General features: G+C 38.0%; 1 protein-coding gene across 1 annotated transcript in view; it reads left to right on the top strand.

Annotated features, from left to right (window-relative positions):
- The window catches only part of Igl (IQ calmodulin-binding domain containing protein igloo), a 149,297-nt gene that overhangs the window by 65,913 nt on the left and 65,021 nt on the right, over window positions 1-18,363 (top strand). The window contains exon 3 of the mRNA XM_076820833.1: window positions 12,567-12,703. Coding sequence (XP_076676948.1) covers window positions 12,567-12,703 — 137 coding nt within the window. The remainder of the gene's footprint in view (window positions 1-12,566; window positions 12,704-18,363) is intronic.

Here is an 18,363-nt window from a genome sequence, read left to right as displayed (position 1 = left end):
CATAAAATGAATTGTGTTAAGTTCAAAAGTAGAAAGGGTTGAGAGTAGTTTGTAGGCTGTCGAAGGCCTGTGTCCAATACTAATGATATTGAAATTCTTGTAAATCTCATGAAAAAGTCAAGGTGATCATGGTTTTTAATATGATATTGATACTGAAAATTTTTCGAAACTGTTGAAATCCAAGTATCATCGAATCGATCATCCAATAATTCGCCTTCGTAATATAATTAGGCTTTCAATCGAGTACGCATCGAATAATGCTCGTTACCATAGGTGGTTTCTAACGCAAACACGTTGTATTTCTCGTCGCATGCAATCAGCTCGTCAGCTGACATTTTTATTAGCCATGCAAGCCACGATTTCGCAATTCCACGTGCCCCTTATCAGGCCAGTTGCGACGGAATTCCAATATAAATTGTCGCGTGCCTTCTGCACGGAGGAATAAAATCGCCAGCATTATTATTTGTGCACTCGTTATTATATTCATCATTAAAATTTATCACCGAATAGAGTCATTCATCTTGAGACTCTTCTCCCAATAAATATAAAACCGCATCATAAATAATTATAAATATTTCAAACATTGATTCCTCCAAATAATATCTAAAATTTTAATTAATCCTGTCTTAATGCGTCGCTCATGGTAGTCAAGAATATTTGTACTCTTCAAGCTTCGCTGCTTGCAGTAAAATACGACACAAGCAAAAGATTCTATGAAGCCAGATTTTATCACGGCTATTTCTGAAATACCTAAAATTCAGTACCACCATAAAACAGATCATCCCTTTTTTATTCTAAACTTTCCTTTTTCTTTGCGATGAAAAATTCATGAGGTGTTGCATCTCATTTGGAGATTGCTTCTTCGCATACACAATTGGCAATATCTCACTTGAACATGGTGTAATATTATCCTGTCTATCGTCTGACGCGTTGAAGGTGCACGAACTCAGAAGGGGGATGGAGTAGCGAGGTCAAAGGTGAAAGTCCGTGAACAGAGGGTCGAGTTTAGCTCGCGTACTTGCAAAAATGTGTGCACAAAAATCACGAGGGGGTGGCAAATATATCAGTTCCGAACAATTTGTTGCGACCTGCTTGCACTATAAGTGCCTGTCTTCCTAAATCTATTGCCACGCGTAGTCAGCGTATTTCGCTAGCCACATCATCAGGAAAATATAAGAACCCTGGTCCAGGAATGCTTCCCTTCTGAATGGCACCACTTGCATTGATTTTCGCCAGTGCAGTCGACCTGGGTTAGACTCCCATACACCTTTCTATTCGCATAATCTTTCCACCCACTTTCATCCAAACGTAACAAAAACCCCCCGATAAACACCTCCCTCGCCACTGGCACAAATCTCTCGCCATATTTAATTCATACCCACAAACGTCACATTGAATTTCCAAAAAGTAAATGCCAATTTCAACCGTAAAACCTCTATCAACTAATTAATCCCCTCGACGCAGGCAAGAAAACAAATTAAATTCACATATGCCTGGCAAATTAATGGTCACGGATGAGCTGTTTCTTGTACATCGGTACATTTCGATTAAATATTCCCACATCACTCAGGCACGTTCAATGAACGCCCTTAATCACCGTGCTTATCGCTACCATTTCCAATCAGCCACGTCAAAAGAATCCCTACGGTACGCCTGCCATAGGTCAGAGGGTTTTCATCGAAATTCGCGTGGAAGCGCTAGGACGTTTTTCCCTCCACTCGACTCGCCCACGGATAGGATCCGGCTTGTAGAACGAACGTATCATATTCCATAGTTCGTGAAGTGGATGGAAAAGACGGCATTCTACCGTGGCCCGCAAACGAGGCGCATCATAAACTTCCCTGGTATCCCCGTCTCATACCAACAGTTTTCTCGCCAGTGGCTCCCCGAGGGGTATGAAAATCTTCCCCGCGGATTGTTACCTTCCCCTGAATTTTGACTCGAAGCCTCGGAATTTCCGTGGAAATTGCTTACGATTTCCTCGGCGATTCCGACTGACTCTGTGACCCGGATTTCAAGGCGTGGCTCGCATTCCCGATGCTCCGCGAGCAGTTTTGACATCCGATCCGTGCGCTTCCGTGGCAGGAAGCGAGACCCAGAATACGGCTCTCCGCGCGATACAGATGCACCAGCCAACCCTATCGCGGTAGTTGGTCGAGCACGTAATTGGCAATGGAATTAGCGTTAGGATGGATATAGAATAAGAGTTGCAACATGGAACGTCTGTTGCTTTTACAAGATCGTGGGTTTTGTTCAGCGAACTCGTTCCTTATTATACAGTGGGGCGAATTGGTTGGGCTATTTGCAAGAATTTTTGTGTTCTCTTTTGATTTTGAAAAAGGTAATTCTATTTAAGGGTGCCCTCCCGTCAAGTCGCTCCGACAACAGGTCATTTTTACAGTTTCATTTAAAAAAGAATAAACGTCACAGTGTTAAAATACTTTTTAAGCTGTCTTTGTACATCATTGAAGATAATAACATTTTCTTTGCATATTTTATCTAGTACTACTGTCTGTTGGTGGCTGTGACCGTCTAGGCGATACAAAAAATCTGCGGAATTTATAACACCTTGTAGAATTATCTGAAATCAATAAATTAAAAAATTCTTAAAGTTCGTGAGATTGTGCATGGAATCATCTATGGTCAGCAAAATATTGTAATTTCATGCTCTGGCTGACGTTTGAACCATAAACTTAACAAAAGGGGGAATTTTACGCATGAAAATGTTTATAAAAAAAGAAGATTAGTGGAAAAGTTTTGATCGTAGATGATTCCATGGAAATCTTATACACTTAAGAATTTTCTCGGTTTGTTGGTTTCAAACAATTCGACAAGGCGTTTCAAATTCCGCAGATGTTTTGGCATCGCCAGGTCAGTTGCAATCACCAATGGGCAGCAGTATTAGATAAAACATGCAAAAGAAATTTTTTATTATCCTTAATGATGTACAAATACAGGTTAAAAAGTTTTTTTAACGTCATGACGTTTACTTTTTTTTTAAATAAAATCGTAAAAATGACCTATTTTTGAAGTGACTTTCGTTTTGGAGTTGAACACGCGAGAGCAGTGAAAAATTGAGGGAAATGGATTTTCTGTGGCACAGTCGCAGCTTTCTATATTTATGATAGAAAATTTTGTAAATTTCGCAAAAGTTTAAGTAAGTTCAGCAGAGTCGTTAATACTGACTTTTCCCCTTTTAAAGGTAATTATTTATTATACAGACGCCTCGAGTCATAGCGTACCTACTGTGCACGGAAGATTTATTATCGTGCGTAAAGCTCCTCGTGCTGTATAGAAATTCTTCAAGCAGGCGGTTAATGTCAAGGGTGCTGAGATTGCAAGACGGATAATGTGGACAACGTTAGCAAAGTTTGACGTTGGCGCTTTGCAGAATCGATTGTCCCTCGTTAGTTTATCTCGTGACGATTAATTATCCTATCGTGGTTTAGTGTCTTTAGCCTTGCTGAAAACTCGCACTGTTCTTCCACTTTGATTGATTTGCCTATTTGGACCACTTCCTTCGTGCGATTGCTATAGTCTTCCATGTATAAACTTCCTATATAGGGTATTTCAAAAACTATTCTACGTTTTAGTACATACATATACAGCACTCACTAACCTGATTAAAAAGTAGAGGAAGTGCAGCATATTTGGAATACTGTTGGTAATTTGGAATACCGAAGTATTCTATTAAACTACTAACGCTATTTAATTTGTAACACCGTAGATAATAGGGGCTAATGACCTGCTAACTAATGACATTTGTGGATAAACCCCCATTTTCACATTTTCGACTTAATCTGCAGAATAAGAAAAGGTCAATCTGCAAAACTTTTTCAGCAAGTATTCAATCGTTCCAATCATGGTTAAAATATATCAAAACATTTGAGTTAAACACTTAATGTACTTATTTGCATGTTCCTTCTATGGTTCGGTGTCAGTTTTGCGATAATTTCGAGAACACAAAGTGTGACATGAAATTTTAGGTTTCAATGCCATGTTGCTAATTCGGAATACCGAAGGTGAAGGTAATTTGGAATATTCCAAAGCTTGGCGATGCTTTTTGCATTTATATTTACTTAATATTGTTCCTATCTTGTGATTTTTTAACCTGATTAGATCATAAAAGAAATTATTTTTATTATCTACATGTTTTTTTTAAGTTTATAAAGTGAAGGTAAATTGTAGTACCGGTATTCCAAATTACCTGCACCTTAACGAAATCGATACTTACTGTCATTTTTTATTTAGACCAAAGTTTCAGCTACTTTTTCTTTTTTATTATTACTGAGAGTTTGAAATATAAAAGTTTATTAGTTTCCCTATGATATTATGCAGTTTTACCTGTTCCCACCCGCTTCCGTATTTTTTTATTCGTCTTAAACAAACTGGTATTCCAAATATACTGCGCTTCCTCTATCTAGTCAGCATACATAGATCAAGTAATTAACTCTGGCAGAGATAAAACACATTTTCGTCTGGAGAGAGGACGATGGGAGGATTTATTTTGCGTTCGGTGCAGGTAGGAATGAATATCATACAATATTCGTACTTTGATGTCTGGAAAACGTATTCCAAGTATATTTGTTCAATTTCGATGCATTTCTCGCACCTATACATCACGGACTGTATAAAAGCTCGTAGGCTGCACTTGACAGCCATCTTCTACTTGCCACGACAAGGCAGTATTGCTACCAGTAGTACATATCATGAATTTATAAGAATTTTTATGGAAGTTCTCATAGGTAGTTCAGTGAGAAAGTTTGATAGGAAAATCATTTAATTGCATTGATATAATATATCTAGTCCTCGAAGTTGGCTCGATAACGTCGCTTCAGCGATCTTTCGAGTGGTATAATAAAAACAAAGTACCTTTAAGGGGATATACCCATTAGGGTGGAACGAAATATAGGGGCAAAATATTTTTATTATTATTCATGACTTCTAATAGTGGGCAAAAGTTACCTTTTATAATGTTATTTAAACTGTGAAAGTTGGATCTTGATGAACAAACTTTTCGAGGTGCCGCAAGCCAGTCAAAAGTCACACAATCTGTAAATATGAATTTTTGAATGGCTTGTGGCACCTCAAAAAATTTGTTGATCAAGATCAAACTTTCACAGTTTATATAACTTTGTAAAAGGCAACTTTTGCCCTCTATTAGAAGTCACGAATAATCATAAAAATATTTTGCCCCTATATTTCGTTCCACCCTAATACCCATTTGAACGCTCGGGAAATGTGTACATTTTGTGGATTTTTTTGCAACTCAACGACTTGATGAAGATGTTCCGATTTTGCATTATGTGTACATAGTATTATGAACTACTTAAAAAGAAAGATTCAGTTTAAAAACTATTGTCTTTCGGAAGTTATGGATACATATCCGAAACTCTCTTGATTTTAGACGGCAAAACGGTGGCCCTGAAAAAAGCTGTATGTTGTGTCAGAAATCAAAAACAGTAAATTTTTTTTGTAAAATGTGTTAATAGCTATCGACCTACGGGGTCGATTTTGAAAAAATTTAAAAAATAAAGAAATGGTGAGAGATCAAAGGTAAAGTTAGATTAATTTGGGAGGAAACTCCACGTTTTTTCTTTATAAATAATAAACGGGTTATCGGAATAAAAAAGCTGCCGTATATCGATGTGTCATCTTATTAACACCATTTTTAGGGCCACCGTAATGAAAAATGTAGTTCCCCTGCGATCGGTCGAGCCGACGCGCCGCGGCGCCCTGGGTTGTCCCACTCAAATGCCTATAACTTCGTCAATCTTCCGAATTTTTACATCGGCTTGATTTATTATATTTCCAAAACATCAATCTATGAAAATATATATATACAAAAAAATCCGATTTTCACACTTTCAAACGGCAGTGGCGTTAATATTTGATAAAATCTCGAGGAATATCCTATAATATTTCGTACTGAATAATTCTCAGTTCCGTTAGAAGAGTTTCCAGCTAGACATAAGCAGGTTTCTTTGAAGCTTAAATAGCTCGGTGATTAATCGCCCCGCGATATCTTTTGAAGTGTGTAATTCCAATATTTTTGCAAAAAGCAGTGATTCACGATGGCTCATCGTTGAACGATTTATTATTCCGTCGTGTACGCTTCGCCGTTCCACGTGAAAAAAAAAAGTGATCGCGTTATATATCGTTCGCTTTGCCCATCAGTTTGCGCGAATTAATTTACCGCCGGCAAAAGCGAACTTTTATCGCCGATGTAACACGATCCATCTGTGTCGTTGCCCGGCAATTTAGTTTACATATCTGTAATGCGTCCGCGGAGGCAATTGCTCACCGGGCGAATTCATTTTCGTGCGTCGAAACCTTTCGCAGTTTCGCTATCTCCTTCGATCTCGTTTTGCCGCGCAGAAAACTTGCCGCGACACTGTCCCTCGGTTGAAACGGAATAAAACCGAAACGCGGGGAAACGCGTGCATAGATTTACTCTGATTAAAAGAAGAACAGTGCTCGTAAAGTTCTTGATTTCTGCGCAAGTAAATATAATCGACAGGCGAGGAGTACATATTCGAATTGCAGTTACGAGAGCTGTTGGCTTCAGAATTTCGAAATCGACGGCTGACTCGAAGAGTTCTCGTTCGGTGAACGTTGAACCAGATCAATACTCGTATGGTGACGATACGTCGTCCCGCTTCGAAGATTGCTTTTACGACTCGCCATTTATTCGATTGCCTGTCTATAGCAGGTGGCCACGGTAGTTAAGAAGATTCCATTTTCAAGAAGCACGATTGTTCGCGAGTAATTGTCTGTCCACAAAAGGCATTTCTGACTTGAACGTGGCACAGTCGAAATTGAGTTCTAGCAGCCCAGGTGCAAAGAAGGTCGACACTGTGCCGCAGAAGAAACATCAAATCGATTTTGCATTAGACGCTGTATTTAGACACTATCGAAACCGTTTGTAATCTAGTTTTCTTGCAAGTGGTGGTAATTGATTCCAGTCGTTGATACAGAAAATTCAATTTTTTTTAATAGCTTTTTGAACGTTTATATTATTGAAACTGTGGGGAAAAAATTGCAGCACGAGGAACGAATTTATAATAGTTATAGTATCAACTGAAGAATACATTGTAGGGTGGATGTACCAGTAAATGAACGCGTACCAGTGAATGGACGTTTTATATTAAAATGAGTAAAATAAGTTATTAAAATAAGCAACTAATTCATTAGAGACTTCTTTTAATTTCTTGCTAATTTTATAAAAGTGTTTATTCGTTAGCCTTAAGTGTTCGTTTATTGGTGCGTTTACCTTGTTCGTGATTCGAAAATTTCCAAATTTCCTCGAGGAATTCGTTTTGTACATTCTGAAACTTCGGGAGAATTCAACTTCGTATATTTCCACTGAATTTTAAATAAAATAGAAATTAATTACTAGCTACTTACGTACGTCAAATCAGCACAATTTTCACGTCGAAGTATTGGAAATAACTCCGAATAGTGGAATAATCGCGATGGAATAATGTAGCAATGTTTCCCATTACGTGTAAAAACGTTGCTGCTAGATCGAAATCAAAATTACAATATGCTTCGAGCACCCTCGATGCTCTGCTGAAATTCGACGTCTTGATTAACATTTACTTGTAACAGTAATACAGAATGGGGCCATGGCGAATCGATTTGATGGCAGTAGAGTTTATCGAGAAATTCCTCCTCGTGAATGTAGCTGGTTACGCAGTCCACAATTTGCCATTACGATGATGATCGTATTTTGCCGCGAGCGACCGGCCAATTATGTGCTGCCGGGTATTATTTCGGTACAGTCTCATTGGCATTACTCAGAACGCTAATACAACTGAAAATTTCATCAATTTGCTCGTCGTTAAACTTAGAGAAGTGCCTCCACTGTGTTCCTGTCTTTCGTTTTATTTCATCCACATCGTGGTCGTTAACTTTTAATTTAAGACATTAAATGAATTTCATTTCTCTACGAAGGTAATCTAAGGAAATACTGATTATTCATACGACAAACCAGGAGAGACTTTTATTAAAAAATCGAAATAGGGGGAACTTGAAAGGGAATAGAATTACTTTCTGTTTGTCGTTAAATTTATTAAATTCTCAAGTGTTCGTGATAAGGGGTCTGAGGTTGTTTGACGAAGGTTAAATTTTCGCCTGTGGATTCGATGGGCCGCGTTACGAGAAATCGATAACTTGTTTGGCGTGAGGAAAAGCGGAAGTCGCACGCAAAAGGGAGAAATAAATTCGGACGATGCACACGAATTGTCCCCTCTCCAGACGAAAGTGAAATGTCGACGAGCGCTGATGGGAAATGAAAGAAAAAATGGACGACGGCGGACCATTTAATGGCGCGATAGCCGATAATTAAATATCGATTTTATTTCTTGTTGACCTGTCACCCGTGGTTTCGTATTCATTTTATATTTCCATCTTCGGCGTTTCTGCGTGTTGATCAAGAAAGGTGTTTATTTCTGTTGGGAATCTGAAGCAGAGGCACAGATTTAAATACCTAAGTAGGTCCAAACAGTACATAGAATAGGGTAACTCGGGGTAACGTGCCACAGTTAACTTTGAAACGCGATATCTCGCAAGTATAAGTAGATACAGGGAAATAGATAAAACCATATGAAAGTGTAAGTAATTCTGTATATTGGCTAATAAGTAAAGATATGAAACTTTTATAGTTCAATGAGAAACGTACAAATACAAAAGCCCTCGAAAGTGACAGATTACCCAAGTGGTGGGTAAATATGCCACAAGGTCTGAGGTAATATGCCACAAGCTATGAAATGCGAACTAATCACTGAATCAAAAATATTTTAAACTATTCAAACTATTAGTAACTAATAACAAATATTTCAACTCAATGAAACGTAAAATATATTTGAGAAAAAAGCTATTTCTAACAAACTAAACAGTCCACAATCTCTACGCAGTCTTCATGGACCCATTTTTTGCAACAAGTAGATTTACCCAGTCACATTTAGGTCCTCTTTTGTCGTAATAATATAGTTCACATATTGCACAGTAGTTGCACATTTTCTGCATCAGTCGAATTGTCATAAAAAATATCCACATTCTCAAAATTTGTTCTATATTGTAGTACGAGCCTCCTTCATCATTCGAATGGCTTTCTTTAAACTTTCGTCTGACCAAACAGCACGGTTTGAAGTTCGTGCATAGTTCTTAGGCATGGTTCTAATACGAAAAAACAACTCGATGGCATTAAATAGAAAGAGTTATAAAAATATTAGTTTCTGGCATATTATACCGACAAACATGTGGCATATTGCTCCACACGCTCATAAAAGGAAGGATTGAAGATCTCTGCACAAAGTACATGGTGTTAACGGATGTGCGAGAGGTTGTAAAATTCGTTTGTTAGTCCACTTTGTCATAATCTATTGATTTTTTGTAAAACTCTTCAGACAAATGTATAATCTGCATTCTAGTTACAGTGTGAAATTAGATCAAGACGATACTTTTATAAGTTACCAGAATTTACTGAAAATAAAAGAAGGTAAAAGCCAAAGTCTATTGTCGTCTTAGCAGTGACACTAAATTGAACGGAATTAGTGCAAATGGTAACGGCATCTGTGCGTTATTTAAAAAATTATTGAGAAGTGGCATATTACCTGCGGTGGCATATTACCCCAAGTTACCCTATTATAAATGTCTGATTGAGACCTTTACACTTTTAAGGTCTGTGTAGATTTAAAATTGAATGAACCAAGGAGACTAATAATTAGTCTGAATTAGAATCATCATATCAACCATACTAGAAAATCGTAGGCGAATTTCAATTTCCAGTCACACAAATTCAAAGAAATTTTAATTACAATTGCAACCAAAAATCTTATACAAATTTCAACGAAGAGGATCACAAGTAAAACTTCTGTAATTTCATGTACCGTGACTGTAATCGCAATCGTCACTATTTTAGTGTCAACTTTAAACATTTCAAAGTACAGACGATTATATTATTATACGATTAACTTATTATCACGGAGATATGTTTAAATTCTGACTGGACGTTCAGGTTGCAAATAAAAGTCCAGAAATAATGTTCCTCTGAGGTTAGTAGGTTAGATAGTGCCCTCCCAAAGTAGATGAAGGGACTTACGAGGGGATGAAGTTAACCCTACCGTAACTCTACCGAGGAAGCTTATCTCGAAATTTATAGGCTACTCCCATTTTAATTTCAATGAAAGATCGGAGGCATTCGCGCGGACACGGTTATAAATAACACAGCATATTATACAATACTTTGTAACATCTAACGAATTAATTTAACCGCGACACATATGACACGTATTCGCCACAGTTTCCCTAGCAATGAATTACTTTCAACGCACAATACGAGTTACTAAACCGCGTCCAACATCTGATTTCCACTTCGCGCTTATTTTTCTTGGATAGATAAGTACGTAACAGCTGACAGATTAAAACGCGTGCACAGTTGGCCACGGGCAACATTCGCAACGACACTCTCAGGTGAAATATTTTCTTTTCCTATGCACCAGGTGTAATAAAATGTGCACGCGTAATTTTAGCACAGCACTAATTACAAAGGAGTTTAGCTGCGGCTCTTGTATTCCAGTGCTTTGGTACGAAACTTAATTAATCATATAAATCAACTCTGCTCGTATCGGACGGAGCCGAATTTGGAGCTCATCCTCAGAACTAGGTCAGCCATTGCTTTTTTAAAAGTGGTCCGAGTTAGGTGGCCGCGGTTCAACGAAATCAACGATAGCTAACTCGATTTCTGACTGACAAGTTCGCGTTGAAATTGATGACCCTCTGTACGCGTGAACACCATTCGCCGCGAACCCATTCCAAAGTTACGCGAGCTTCCTGGTGTCTATTAAAAAAAGGAAAGGACAGGGGGCTTTTGCTAATTAGAAAAATGCAAACGCACGCACGGTGGTCGGTGGAAAGTTGGGTTACCGCGTTTTCTGTCGGATGTTATGGAGTTAAAAAGTAGGGGAGAGCTGGGACACACTTTTTACATTTGGCCTAGCTGCCAATTACCTCTTACAGATATAAAAACGAAAATTATGCCTTAAGATAGTGTGTTTCTTGGTCTATCCTTCGACCACAAATTCAGCCTTCCATGATAAGTAGTCAAAGAGTTATGGCAATTTTCCTCAGTGACTGTCATTGTTACTTTTGTCCTGCATGTAAAGTAATACTAATTATTTTGAGGAGAATTAAGCAGAAACACTTCTTCCAAAGCAAAATAGGATTATTTATTATTAGAAACGATAGAAACAAACATTTAAATAAACATATTTTAAGTAGGTACTTAACGATAAAAAAGCATAACCAGCTTCAAACATTTATTTGATACTGTGTATTCGATTTAATATGGAATCTCGTGTAACGGCCCCAAAAGTAACTAATATTTATGATTTTTTTTTAAAAAATTATTGTTAATATTGAAGTCAACCTTTTGGGATATAAGGAGGCAGCTTTGAACTAATAGAAACATGTTACTTTCGTCTCCGTAGTGACGTGTTACTTTTGTCCCCAGCCATGTTTTTCAGCATAGAACTGTTACAACGTACAAACTGTACAAGACTTATTGAAATCAAATACAGGAACTTATAAAGACATTATCTAAGAACGCTCTAACAAATAATTGCATCAATGTCTATAGTTTCACTATGAATATTATAAAAAAAAAAACAACAGAGGAGACACTTACTGAATGATCGAAATAACGAAATCAGCTTGCCCACGGTATACGAATCGTCCTATTGCTCAGCGTAACTCCGCGAAGCAAAAGAAACACTAAACACGCGTAACTATGTAAAGCAAACGTTTTGGAAACTTTTGTGGAAGGCGGGAGAAGGCGTGTTACTTTCATGACGCCGTTACGTTTGTCCCCGCTCACCCCTATTATAACTTCTAATTAATATAGAATGTTTAAATATTTTTAAGGCGCATAAAATCTAAGCGTTAGAAGATGGCTGTTATTATTCAACATAGGGTAAATGTCCCAATTACTGCCAGCGTCCCTATTACTACCACTTCATTTATTTTACTTAATAAACACGCAACGTATAAAATATAGTGTAAAAAAGAATTTATCATAAAATTGGGACTGTTCTTATTATTATGATAGTACATTCTTTATACGTTACGTTTTTTTTTTTAAGTGAAATAAATACAGAGGCAGTAATAGGGACACTGACTAAATGGGACATCTACCCTAATTACATTTCGTTAAATCTATATTATTTCAGAGAACTTGCAGAATACTTCAAGTAAACCAAAGTTTAAAATTGCACGATAAATCAAGTCCTAAATTCAAGTCCTCTGTAACATAGAATTCCTCCTTTTTTCCGTGACACCGTGTATCGAAACAATGGGTAAATCTTAAAATGGAGTTCCGATCCAAAGATAGCTTTTCAAATCCCAGTCAATTCCACGTTGAAGAAGATCCCGAGGCTGTCACTCTGAGAAGCTTTGAACTTCCAATCCTGTTTCCCTGGCTTGACAGGGAGGCAGCGTATCGATCCCCCAGCTCGTCTGTCGGCATCAACTTAAGAGCACCTTTTTTTTCTCTCTGACGTTGACAGAGCTTTGCAAGGCGGCGGCGACGAAAATCGAGGTAACCACCCGCAGCCACATGTCGAGGGCCGAGCAAGCTGTGACCATGGCGGCGAAATCGGCGGAGAGCGCCATCGAGAACGTCGCCACCGACATGGAAGACAAGGTAAGTTTCGATACTTCTTTCCTCGCCCTTAAAATGACTGTCTGGGTCGCGTAATATTCGAGGGCGAATGCAGATGAGGCGAAGCCGATTGGCTTGCAAAATCGAGGGTGATTCTGAACCTGAGCCGAGTACGCGTAGCTGTTTGTCAAGGGACGATAGAAATAATCGCTAGAGGCAAACGAAGAAAATTGTGACACCGTGGTCGTAGAATGATCGAAGTTCCTAAACGAGCGCAATATTTTCCTTTAACGATTTTTACTATCCTCGAGTAGAAAATAACTATAGCTCGGCCTAGTTTCTGGAATCACTCTACGCAGGGGATGGTAATACCTAGAGCGTGGGAAGTTTAGAACGTTAAAATGACACGAACTGTAGGTGTCCGAAATAAACTGATATATTCTATACAAGTTCCACAAATTAGAGACTTGGGATATCAAGTGGAATGGATGATAAGATCGTGATGCTTAAATACATTTACTTTAAATTCGGTAAATTATTTGTAAACAGATTTTTAATTTTACAGTCTTTAATTTAATCCAATCTTCTGATAGTCCAATCGCACGAAAAGATCGTAGTTTAAAGTCGGAGAATTGGATTTTCACACAGCTGATTTGACTAAAATATAAATTTCTTCTTTTACTCGTAATATCATAACTTGTCTGCTATTACCACGAGCTATTTATGTTTGAACCTCATTGCTTTCTTCGAGCACTACTGACTCGAAATTATTGTCATTCATCTGCGAGTATGCACTCCACAAAAGAACTGTTTGTGTTCCTCCGTATCACTTTCCTTGCGCGTGTGCTTTTACTCTTATTTCCAAAAGTTCCTCCAGCTGAAGGTGAAAACGACACGCCGCCTCTTTGGCGAGGCATAGACCGATCAGGGACTGCGGAGTTTACGGAGTGCATATTGAATCGCTGCCTTAGAACCGATATTTCTGCGTCACGTTATTCGTTTGAAGCTCTCGGTAAGCGGCGAGTTCCTTACAGAAACAGAGAAAACGCTCTTGCGTTTGCACATCGCTCAAAGAGCCGGAGGAAGTTTGCGAGAATTCAGTTAACGACTTCGTGAACGCCCGTTTGAGAAGCGAAAAAGTAACTGAAAGAGCGTGATATAATTTTAAGTTGAACAGCTCGTCTGGCATGGCGGGGGAACGCGTTTCCAATGAGATGATTCTGCCTCGACGAGGAACCAATGCGATTGACAGGGTACTCTACGACCGGAGACCAAGAAAATCTTTCATTTGCAAAAAGTTTCAATCAGCCAGTGAACTTAATTCAAACATCCACCTTAGGAGTGTCTAAATTCCGCAAGTGCGCGTGCCATTTTTATTTTCATCGTACGTACGTTCCCTGTATCGATAAGTTCGATAAAATAATAATGAAATCCACAGCATTCATTCCGTTAGAGTGTAAACTTTCAAGTCCCAAAGTGCATTGCACGAAAATTTGTAGAAATGGTATGATATCGTGCTCGAAAGCTGCATTATTTAAGTTCCCTCGATTCTTTTCGCTTAAGACTTGAGAGTTTCCATCCCATCGAGATTTCTGCTTTTGCAACTAGGTTGCAGCCCATATACATCGCGCACGTATTATAATAGACGTTGAAGTGAACCCGGTTTAAAATTCAATGGCTCATCCTCTTGAGATTAATTGGAAATCAATATTCTATTATCGAAAGTGATATCATACTTTACAAGCGACCAATTCTTGACCAGATACGCGCGAGATAGACAGATCCCTCCGATATCTTTCGGCCTCGTCTTTCGCTTCCGTTCTTAAAGCGCCGCATAATCCCGCCGTCCGGCTTTTGTCATCGATAAGATTGGTGGTGGGTTTCCACGTGAAATTTGTCAAACTTTTTGCAACCCTCCAGCTTGAAATTTATGGACGCTTACGCTCCATTAGCAAGATAATGGAGATAGTAGGGACACTCTTATGGCGAGGGCTTTCTTACCTGAAATAGACAGGATGTTTCATTAACTCCTTTTGCAGCAAGCTTTCGGCAACGGGCTCGTGAGATTGGGGTGACAGGTTCTGAACTTTATCACACAGCTGATCGTGTCTCGCAGTTATCAATTGGGTCCACGTGGATATTCAAATGAGAATTGGGAGATTTGAAAACACGAGTTTCGGGGTTTTTTTAAATTTTGTTATGAAATGTAGGATTTTTTATAAATTCAGTATAGTTTGTGTAGTAAGGTAGTTATACTACGAAGTTTTATAATTTCTGTGATGTACTGAATATGTAAAGCAAGTATTTAATTTATTTATTTATTTACTCTTCTATGATACATATTCTATGTTACCAAACTGTATACTTTCGTTGTAAAATGTACAGTCAGATTTTTATTTGACAACAAATGTCTCTCTCTAGAAATTTTCCTCAATTTTTCGCATTTTAATTAATCCTAAATCATGCAGGCTCAATGTGTTCAAAACAACATTAAATTTAACAGAAACACCTGTGAACTTCACAAGTTAAAAAAAGTGCAAAACATCAATATCCTTTGTCAGCATCGTTATAAATCTATGTACCTCGTTAATAACGTTATTCAATCCACCTTTCTCAATTCTTAAATCTTAAACGCGACACCAAGGTGTCCCTAGTAATTTATTTTCACTTGTAACAGTCTAAAGGGCTTAGGTGCATAAGCAATTGCGCGGGTGTGTATGAAAGTGGTGTAAGCCCTTTATTTTTGTTTTGAGATATTTAGATTGTTGCGTTTGGAAGTATTAAAATATTTTCCCATTATTGAAGAAGACGATTCGCAAAAAATATGTTCTTCTAATGTCAAGCTTATTTATCATAGTACAAATTTAGGAGTTACTTCTACGAAAATGTGTGTTTTAAACCTTTGAATGTCTCCCAAGTTCCAAAAGTGCTCAAATGTAGTTTTTCGATCTTCAGAATTTAAAGGGATATTATCGTTTAGACACTCGTTTTTGAATGTGATATTTGGAAATTAATTCTGAGAAACCTATCGCATCTGCAAGGCAGGGGTTTTGCACACATATTTAGTAGAGTTTGAACTATCAACACAAATTTTTGCAGTGCATTATATTGAACATTGTACAAGTTACACGCTGAAGCACAGGCCATGTCATCAAACACCGGCCCCCATTGGGCGCACGAATTGCAGCTGTCCTAGTCATTTGAAATGAAAGTACCAAAGATCTTTTTAATCTATATGAGTGTAGTTATCGCCCGTAGCAGAATTATATCAATAGTTTCAATACAACCCCCCCCCTTGTTCTAGTTCAAGAAAAGTCGAAAAAATCAAATATCAATTTTTAAACACCTGCGATTTCGGTAACAATGTCCGGACTTGGTTACTTCAGTTGAATAATAATTGATATATTTGCATGCAATTCGTTTCAATGTAAAGATAAATTATTCATCTTTCATGTAGCATAGTTAGAATCGTTGAAACTTAAAATTTTTTAATTAGGAATTAAAAAAAGTAAAACATGCAAAAATCCGGGTCTGAAAAAAGTGTACTTAATATCGCCTATTCAAGAAATATTGATTAATTCATGTGTATGAGTTTTGAAAGTCATTTTCACATGTGTTTTTATTATTTCTTGCTCTATAATTTTTTTTTACTAATCTTTTTTACTAATTTTTTATGTTCGGATGTACTTATTGGACAAATAAAATTGATTTCGGTTGCTCCGCAAATTTCGTGACCCCTCTTGTAACAAACATTACATCGAAACCATTGTTCCCCGGTATTGAGAACACGCATACTGCTAAAAGATCAACGCTATTTTCATTAAGAAAATTTGAATCGATTTCACTTCTTAAGTACATCATTAATTAGATATTTCTAGTGGATATTCTTGCATTCGCAGAATTATTAAACTTACCTTCTCCGAATGTGATGCAAAATTGCGGCGGTCCAATAAATTTTTATACTATTATTCACTAAAATATTTCCCTTCCTGTAATTGTTGATCACATGCCGCTGCAATTACAGTATGTCTTCCTACATATGGTTAGGTACTAATTCAGTACAGAACCGATCAATTTTAGTGCTTACTTTGCGAGATATAACGATGGGCGATATTAGGAACCTGGGCGATATTAGGTACAGTCACCCTAAGTATATTTCGCGTTTCCTTTATTTTCTTCTTTTCATGCTCCACATCTGAGGTCAATACATACTACAAAGATACATAATTACCTCCTTCCTCAGAAATTACTTACACAGAACAAATAACTTACACCACCATCGAAACTGTCACGGCTCATTATGAAAGTGACACTATCATATCATTGCTTACTTGACAGCTATTTTGCAACAATTCTTTCACAATATTGAGATATAAATGAATAAACATAAAATAAGAGAAATCTCAATTTTTTTTTTTACTACACCACTTTCATAATCACCGAAACAATTTTATTATTAAATACTTTGTATGTAGTTCAATCATTCTTTCATCATCAAACTCCTCAAACTACTATAACTTATAATTCCATACATTCTGCTTAAACATAATTCCTCTGCACGTTTCCAACTGACACGCTCGTTACTCCCCCCTGTCGCCGCATCGTATCACACGACTCAAATTGAAAGACAACAAGCACCCTTGCCACGAGCATGGCACGTCAATCGAAGGACAAAGTGGCGCAGAGTTTCTGCTGATTTTTTCCCTCGGCTGGAAAGTTTGTTATGCATGCTACGCGTATGACCCAAAATTCAAATTTCCTTCCCTCGAACTACCGAGGAGGCGGGCGATGCACGGATATATAGAAGCTCTCTGATGTGAAGGTACTAAAGAATTCATGGAATTTCGCATGAACCCCGCGGGTATTAATTCCAAAGGACAATCAGTCGCGTATTCCTGAGCGTTCCGCGCCGGGGGTGGGGGGGGGAGGGGGGGGATGAATAATTCTCTGTGCGCCCGGAAGAAAAAAAGGAAGGAAACATCAGTTTCCCATCGTTCGAGATGGCTGAAAAATTTAGGATCGCCGAAGGGGTGGCCAGCCGCTCGCGCGCCGTAATTCAGTTTCTGGCGACAGCTCAAAAGAGAGGGCCGTAATTCACTCTGTGTCCATCGCTAAGCTAATTGCAAAGTACAGTTGTGCCTCGTTATCTCAGCCACGTTTGCAAAATCCAAACTACGAGCTGGTTTTGCTGCGACCGCTCCCGCAACATTCGAGAAGTTATTTGCACTGCAAGTAGTTCCTGCGACCTGAGGTTGGAGAGCTAGGGCTTCATCGATTGCCGCGCTGCGCTGCGAGATTTGCGTTCAATCGAAATTATTGTTAAGAATAAAACGATGCTCGTAATGCACAGTTTGGTCAAAGATTCACTTTTTAACCGACTTAAAAAATATAGAGGTTCTCAGTTCGACGTGTATGTGTGTATGTCAGTATGTAGGCTATTATGTTTGTCCGCGATTTTCTCCGTAACTATTGGTCCGATTTTCGTGAAACTTATTGCATTTAGTTTAGCTTCAATCAACTTAGAAGCTGGAGAAGGAATTATCAAAATCGGTTAGGTAGTTTTGAAGTTACGCTAAAAATAAAAAATCTGTTTCATTATTATTGGAATCTTGTGATTCTAGCAAACGGTTCTTTTTTTACGAGCAGCTCCTTTTGTAGGCCTGCCCATATTTTTGAAAATAAATGTAGTTAAGTTGTAACTT

This window comes from Andrena cerasifolii, chromosome 9 (genome assembly GCF_050908995.1).
Source record: "Andrena cerasifolii isolate SP2316 chromosome 9, iyAndCera1_principal, whole genome shotgun sequence".
Lineage (NCBI taxonomy): Eukaryota > Metazoa > Arthropoda > Insecta > Hymenoptera > Andrenidae > Andrena > Andrena cerasifolii.
This window is presented reverse-complemented; position numbering and strand designations above follow the sequence as displayed.